The 7,981-nt window shown below is 35.1% G+C and overlaps 1 protein-coding gene across 1 annotated transcript; it reads right to left on the bottom strand.

Annotated features, from left to right (window-relative positions):
- Nucleotides 1-3,203: 3,203 nt before the first annotated feature.
- LOC143556764 (cycloartenol-C-24-methyltransferase-like) lies at nucleotides 3,204-7,655 on the bottom strand. Its single transcript, XM_077046014.1, has 14 exons — nucleotides 7,641-7,655; nucleotides 7,429-7,532; nucleotides 6,184-6,250; nucleotides 5,583-5,656; nucleotides 5,406-5,490; nucleotides 5,235-5,290; nucleotides 5,025-5,079; nucleotides 4,912-4,959; nucleotides 4,733-4,816; nucleotides 4,534-4,650; nucleotides 4,339-4,422; nucleotides 4,141-4,266; nucleotides 3,595-3,692; nucleotides 3,204-3,514 (listed from the first exon to the last, which is right to left on the bottom strand). Exons 2-14 carry the CDS (start codon nucleotides 7,509-7,511, stop codon nucleotides 3,463-3,465), a joined length of 1,029 nt encoding a protein of 342 aa, XP_076902129.1. The 5' UTR covers nucleotides 7,512-7,532; nucleotides 7,641-7,655; the 3' UTR covers nucleotides 3,204-3,462.
- Nucleotides 7,656-7,981: the final 326 nt, after the last annotated feature.

Raw genomic sequence — 7,981 nt, 5'->3', positions numbered from 1 at the left:
TATATTGATGAGAGAGAAAGTTTAAAGAGAGAAGTGAAGTGACTAGAAAACTGGCCAAACGTTGGAAGATTTAGATCCCATAAAGTTGTTGGGGGTGTTTGTGTTTGGTCGGAAGGCAAAGAAGAGACACGGACACCTTAATGTTGGTCGGGGTTTGGTGAGCATTTATATGTGAGTGAGTCGTGTAGTAGATTTAACACGTTGTTGTTGTTGTGGAATGTTAAATATTAATATTTAGTCCTTTGATTTTGGACTTTTGATTTATGAATCTTTTTTCTAGGCTTTTTAATAAAGTGTAATAATTTTTTTTATGGCAAATATAAACGTTTAAAATACGATCTTTTTAGCTGAAAAATTTTTCTATTTTATGAAAGTAGCTATAATTTGTATTCTAGAAAAGTAAAAAAACAGTATTATTAGGTAGATTTTTATGAACACTTGGTAGGAATTGTTTTGTCTTTAGGAAGTGTTTAGACAATTATCTTCAGCTACGCTGTAGATGCAAAACCTGTTATAGTGTTAATAATTCGTCAAACGTTGTACTTAATGTACATTATGTTAATCTCGTTTCCCCATTTATGCATTATATATATCATGCATGTTTGAATTCAATGGTTTATTTGTCACACATGTATTAGTGTATGTTCTTTTGAAGTATTACGTGTTATTTGTATGATCACTTAATATTGTTATTGTGATAGCTTTGTTAGTCACTTATGGTACACTTATGTTTGCAAAACATTATATAGGTTTCAATTCACTTATGATGATGGACGCCTTAAATGTGGGCGTGAGCAGTTGAGGATGTCTCCGTTTATGTGTTCCCCGAAAGCTGTTGACCGTTTAGATATATGATTTTGGTATGTGTGTTAGTGGCGGAGACTAAACAAACCTTGAACGAAAGGCTAGAGGAGTGGCGTGTAGCTTTAGAGGATAAAGGTTTAAGAATTAGTCGCTCTAAGACAAAGTACCTTTGTTGTGACTTCAGTGGTGCTGGCGATAGCGAGGACACCCAGATCACTATTGAGGACCAGGTGGTTCCGCAGATAACGAAGTTTAAATATTTAGGATCGTTTGTCCAAAGTAATGGAGAGATAGACAGTGACATAACCCACCGCATACAAGCTGGCTGGTGTAGGTGGAAAGCAGCCACTGGGTTTTTATGCGACAAGCGGTTCCCGTCTAAATTAATGGGGAAATTTTATAGAGCCGCAGTTAGACCTGCAATGTTGTATGGAACAGACTGTTGGGCCATCAAGAAGACACAAGCGCGCAAGATGGAGGTAGCAGAGATGAGGATGCTGAGGTGGATGTGCGGACACACTAGATTAGATAGGATTAGAAATGAGGTCTTTAGGGAAAGGTTAGGAGTAGTTAGCATATTAGAAAAAATAAAGGAAGGGAGATTGAGATGGTTTGGGCATGTGAAAAAGAGACCAACAACAGCGCCAGTTAGAGTAGTGGAAACCTGCATTGTGGAAGGAAAGAGGAGTAGAGGCAGACCTTAATTGACTTGGGATGAAAAAATTAGACATGACTTGACAGAGTTGCACCTCTCTGAGGACATGGTCCAGGATAGAGATTCGTGGAGACGTAGGATTAAGGTTAGCGACTTTCTAGGGGAAGGTACCTAGTTAGCTTAGCTTTGTATTTTAGGGTCTAGTTTGGCTAGCTTGACTCCTTGTTGTTTATGTATTTTTTTGTTTGATGTTGTCTTGTGATTCTTATGCCCAAATTTTATTGGTTACAGATTCCTTGCTATTTTTGGTAGTTTGCTATTTTATGTATTGCTAAGTGTCTTTGTTTGTAGGATGTATGTTTACTCTGTTTACCTGTATATAGCTTTATGAGCCGGGGGTCTCTCTGGAAGCAGCCTCTCTATTCTCACGGATAGAGGAAAGACTTGCCTACATCCACCCTCCCCTGACCCTATCGATAGTGTGCTATGCGGTGGGATATACATGGCTTGATTGATTGATTTTGGTATGTGTATTGAGTGCATCTTAAGATATTTCATTATGTATGTTTTGATGAATGGTTGTGCGTACACTATGTGGTGAATCTGTTTTTACAACCCAAGATAAAGTTAGGACATGCTATGATCACATGAGCATTGATATGCTTTCTATGATTGATCTTGGTGTTTACCCGCTTAGAGATCTTTGTTAGTGAGATATCATTTCGTTGAGTTTTATGTTAGTATCTTTGTCAGCCGCATGTATATAGACATGATTTTTGGATATCGTTTATTATGACATGAGCATTTAACAAAAATGCTATGTGGTCAATGCAGCTCTTTAGCTCAAGTTTATATTTTCTACTCTACACATTCTCTACTTCTAAAATCACCATGCCTGCACTCGATAGGATTTGAACCCACAACCACTTGGTTAAAGGATACACAACTCATTCAGTTAAACACATTTTTAAACACCGCTATTAAAGTCAACCAGCAACATAAAGTAATATAAGATAAGATTTTCACGATCTTTCTACATTTCATTCTTGTTTTCTCACGATGCTGGAATTATCATAATGATGAATCGTGTTTGATTCTTGTTCTCCCAATAATACAGCATGCTACTATTATCACCAGCATCTCTACACTCAAAACTTGAATCACATTCTTCTTTATCCTTGAGATAATATTTTGATGGCTACCCATTTTAGGTCATTAGATTCCTCCACACACAAGGGATAGAATATAGAATATAATATGACGAAAGATAAAAAGCTTATATAAGGTTCACAAGTTGATGCAAACCATCACATAGCCTCATCTATAAAAAAGTGACGAAATCAGAATTATTCAACTTTATCATGAGGCGTTTTAACTACTCTATCCTCAACAATACAATGAGTGAAACTACAAGGAAACGAGACATTCGATACACGGGTGCGAGTTTCTAGCATAACATGAAAATAACCAAATCTTGGGTTGGCATAAACTCGTTTAACAAACAAAACGTGTTGGATTGACCCACTTGACCCGTTTTAAAAATAGATCGTGCCAGGGTTCCTTTGTTTATACTGTATATATTTAAACATGTTGACCACTCAACCCTTTTAAAGTTTTAATTAAACATGTTGACCCTGATGGCTGGTAGCATGCTTACGACCCATTTAACCCATTTCATTACAAACTATTTGACTCATTTAACAACTTTACAACTTGATTACATGTCATTAACCGTCAACCCGCTTGACACGTTTAGACAAATGTGTAAACATATGGATCATGTTCAGCTTTAGCTTCAAGTTCAACAATTCAGCGAGTCAACCAACACGATTGCATCCCAGTAATAGTATATTAAAATAACAAACCCTTCTATATCCACCAATGTATGCATGAAATGGTGACCAAACGACTAAAATAAAACTTTGCAGTATTTCAATATCAATAGTATCGAAAACAACCAGTTTAAGATCAAAGCTAGACCATAACATAACACATCTTGATCCTTATTGTGGTTTCCGGGCCAAGAAGAAATACATTGGTGTGAATATCTCCTTCCTGAGACACAAGTTTACATGATCATATTAGCATGACAAAATCAAATTTAAATATAGTTTAAAGTTTAAGCAAGTCCTCACTTTCCACCAGCAACAAGCCCTTCTGCGGCTTTCTCTAAGAAGGATTGAACCCTTTGACTTCCTTTAGGAGCAAGTCCCACAGACTCTAGGGCCATCACCTACAAACAAAACTCATTAATTTTTTTCAATTTTCAAATACCAAAAAAAGAAAAGGTTAAAAGTGTAGGTAAAATTTAAAAGTGAAAAGAAAATGAACAAATTAGTTTAATGGTTTTCTTATGTATACAGCATATTGTATGTAACAAAAAAAAGTTTTTAAATTAGAAAAATTAAACGATTTGTGTCTGTTCTTTTTGTTCTAGCAATAATTTCGTCCTCTGTAATAAATCTCTCCCTACATGTTGTATGATATTAACGAACCATCTTTATCATTTTAAAACATTTCATACAAACTAACTTTATTTTTTCTAAAAAACCGGTTCATCCCATCCAAACCGCCAAAAAAAAACTGTTTTTGCCAGTTTGGTCGGTTTGGTTTGTTATTTTTTAAAACTATAGTACCAAACCAGGCCTTGAATAGCCCTAAATTTTAGGTTGAAAACATACCATGTTCTTCGTAATAAAGCGTCCGATGGCTGTGAGACGGAAACTGCTGAGAGAGAAATGACTTGTATCTAATGGCAAGTACCATGGAAGTGGTGAATCTTTAGCAAGATCTTGCTCCCATATAACCTTATTAACCAAGTAGAAATGTTTATTTATTTTAGAATATATGTAAAAAAGATGCTAATTTGTTTTACTCACCTCAAAACCTGCTTCTTTTAGGGCTGCAAGACATTGTCTGGTTGATCTTATGTCTGGAAGGCCATCACCAATCTCAATTTCTGCCTGTTTGTTACCAATAAAACATATTATTACACGACCTTAAAATTTGTAAATAATCATATGAAGTTCACAAAATCTGGTTGTTTAAGGCATCTGAAAACTAGCTGTGTATACCTTGATTTTTTGATGCTCTTGGTTATTGGGGTCAAATGTATCGGTCATGCACCATTCATATGCAGCAAATGATTGACCAGGCTTCAAGACTCTGTATATTTCTTTATAGCATCCAACCTTAGCCCATAAATGAGTAATTTATTAAAAACGTAACAATAATTAAAAACCATATAACCTTTATAACACGTCTAAATCATACCGCATCTGGAGCATGACAAGTAGCCTCAATTGCATACACTGCATCAAAACTGTTTTCAGAAAATGGCATCTTCATGAAATCAGCCTGTACCAATTTTGGGATCACAAACATACAATCAGGTTCCTCGTATCAAACTTTAAATATATATAATGTACATTTAATTTCTGAAAGAAACTGACCTTTGTAAAGTCACAGGTCTGGTCAACTCCTGCAACTCGGTTCAGGGCCTAAAAAATATAAAGTTTCTGAATTTCAAATTTTGTCAAGCAATTAGTATCATAACAGCATATACCTTTCCTCTTGTAATCTGATATTCATTATTGTTTATGCCCATCACAGATGTGGAACTGCCAGAAGTTGACCCGAGTCAAATACTTTAAACAATGATAATTATATTTGTCACTAATGGAGAGACGACAAACTGATAAAGCTAAATGCCATTCATCTTAATTTAAACTTTATTTATACAAATATCCAGTTAGTCACAGAATGAGTCAGTTACCTAAACCGAGCAATTTCCCTTAGTGGTCCACCGATTCCACATCCGACATCCAGGACCTTTGGAAAACAGAGAAAAGTAACAATTTAATATTTTAGCACAAGCAATAAACAGTTGGTATCGGTAACATTATTAATCAGATAACATGGAATTGACTAGAGTATTGCATAAGACCTTATATCCAGGCTTCAAGCCTAGTTGTAAAGCAAGAAAATGTTCATGTCGCTTAATGCTCTCTCGAAGTGATTCCCCTTTCCATCTGCACTTAGGTGAATATATATAATCTTTTAATCCACTAAAAAAACAGTTCGCAGTTAAGCTCATAATAATTATAACCAATAGTTTATCAACCTTGGGGCAAAATGGAATGATTCTCCCCACCCATACTCGTAGAAGCTTGTGACAAGATCATAATATTTGTTAACCTGAAATTAAACAGAAAGTTTGAAATCATGGGAAGTTTATTGGGGTCAAATGCATCATCAGTCAACACGACACGAAAATAATAAGGTTTTAATTTGTGATATCTAACCTCGTATAATAAACAGGTTTAACTAAACTGTCGTGTTCGGGTCAACATGTCAACCCGTTTAGAATTTGGATAGAAAACAAAGAAAAATACATTTGATAAGGTGACCCACCAGCCCGTTTAACATTTATTACAACCTGCCAACCTGTTTAACATGTTTACCACTTGACCATAACCTGTTTACAACCTGTCAACTTGTTTAGGACTTTAGGGTTTATGTTTTTGAAACAAACAAATGTATGGGTCGTGTTCGGGTTCACCGATACAACCAGCCAACCCGACTTGATTACCACCCTTATATTTAAAACAGACAAAGTATAGTTGAGATACAACTCACTGCATTTTTTACAGAATAGAAAATCAAAGAATATATATACTGAGATAACTGGAACGATTCTTGTAAAAGCAGCATATGTTACTTACCATGTCAGTGTAGTTAGCCTTTCTGTCTTCCTCCACACCTCCAAAATCAGAATGATATTTCTCATACCTGTATGAAAACCCAACGCGATGACACAGAAAGTCAATTTCATAGCATTATACATGTATTAAAAATTTGAACCTGCAAGTTTCTTACAGAAACTACCTTTGTTTTTTAATACTTGCTCAGCTACCAATATTATAACAATAATTTTACTGTTTCACATTGACAAGCACAACCACTTATATTTGTAATACTTTTAGTATAAATTAATGTAGCATTGTAACAGTTGATTTCCCTTGAAGAATGAATGCATTATTTGAATCCCATAAAAGTTGATGTTTGTTTGTTTTACCTACAGAGTTAAACCAATACACCTTACGAAGAACAGAGCCATTAACCATTCCTTTTATGAATAAACATATAGGGTAAACACGCGCACATGTTCACAACTTCACATATGCAAAACATTTTATATATCCATAAGTACAGTACTCCTATTTATGGAGATTTTGGATGGCATCACTTTTGCTTCAGAAAGAAAATGATTATCATTCTTAAAATCATAATAATCACTTTGAAAACACACACAGACACCGTTATTGCCCTATATAAGTGATATTTGAGAAAATTGATCAAATCAAGAGCAACATGATATCTAATATAAAATGGCACCATAGGGGGTGCAGCGTGCTACTCGAGATCAGATCGATAAAAGGCTGGAAACGAGCCGAGCCTTGTATGGGAAGATTGTTTAGGCTCGTTGGGCCTTAGTGAGCCTAGTGTATTTTTAAGGTTTGACTCCGTTACGAGCTCAAGCCGAGCTTTGGCTCGTTTAAGGTACTGCACATGAGCTTGAATTGAGCTTAGGCTTGTTAAAGTATTTTTTGAAATATATATGCACATTAATTAATTAACAAGCAATATACGAGTCGAGCCTGGGCCGATCTTGAGCTTTAGAAAAAGAGCTCAAAGTGATTAGATCTCAGACTCGGTAAGGCTCGTTTAAACCCACAGGCACCTCAAATCCTCAATGCTAATCATTTTCACCACAAAAAAATATGTTATACAGGATCAGTTTTCCAACATATTATTAACATGTAATCCATACGAGTTTCAGATTTTGTTATTAAAATAACCTGATCGTAAAAATCAACCACACACTCATAAACCTACTCATCGAATCCACAGATTCAACATTATTATATATAATAACAATAGATCAAAACGTGTATATATAATTATACCTATCGACAGCTGAAAGTACGTCATCCTTCTGGATTTGGCCACCGAGTCCAGACGCAAGATCCAACGCTCCACCTTTCGACATCACTGCTCACTTTATAATAACCTAACAATGCTTATAACTGAGTTACGATTAATAACTAAAGTAAATTAACTAGTTATAAGCTTTATTTAGGTTAACAGAAGAAACAGGTGAAGATATTTTATAACTTACTCGTGAAAATGAAAAAAATATATAATTTGAATATAGATGAAGTGATGAGCGTGTGAGTGAGAAACTGTATATATACAAACAAACACAGATGTATGTTTGTTTGTTTGTTTGTTCAAAAAGGAGTATCCAATTCAGCAAACACACGTGGTGGGGTGGAGGCTTGCGTCACTCTTTTAACATATTTGAAGTTTATTTATTTAAATATGTGTTTTGAGTGAATTGTAAACTACGTCCCTCAGCTATTGCTTTACTTGTGTTTTTAGTTTATAACATGTTTTACTTGCTTCGGGGTTGAATTTCGATACAAAGAGAAGTAATCTACGATGAGTTAGCGTGTTTGT

This window comes from Bidens hawaiensis, unplaced genomic scaffold, assembly GCF_021521415.1.
Source record: "Bidens hawaiensis isolate Kalapana, Puna unplaced genomic scaffold, B.hawaiensis_p1.1 tig00018741_1, whole genome shotgun sequence".
NCBI lineage: Eukaryota > Viridiplantae > Streptophyta > Magnoliopsida > Asterales > Asteraceae > Bidens > Bidens hawaiensis.
Note: the sequence above shows the minus strand (reverse complement) of the source record. Positions and strands in the feature narration are given on the sequence as shown.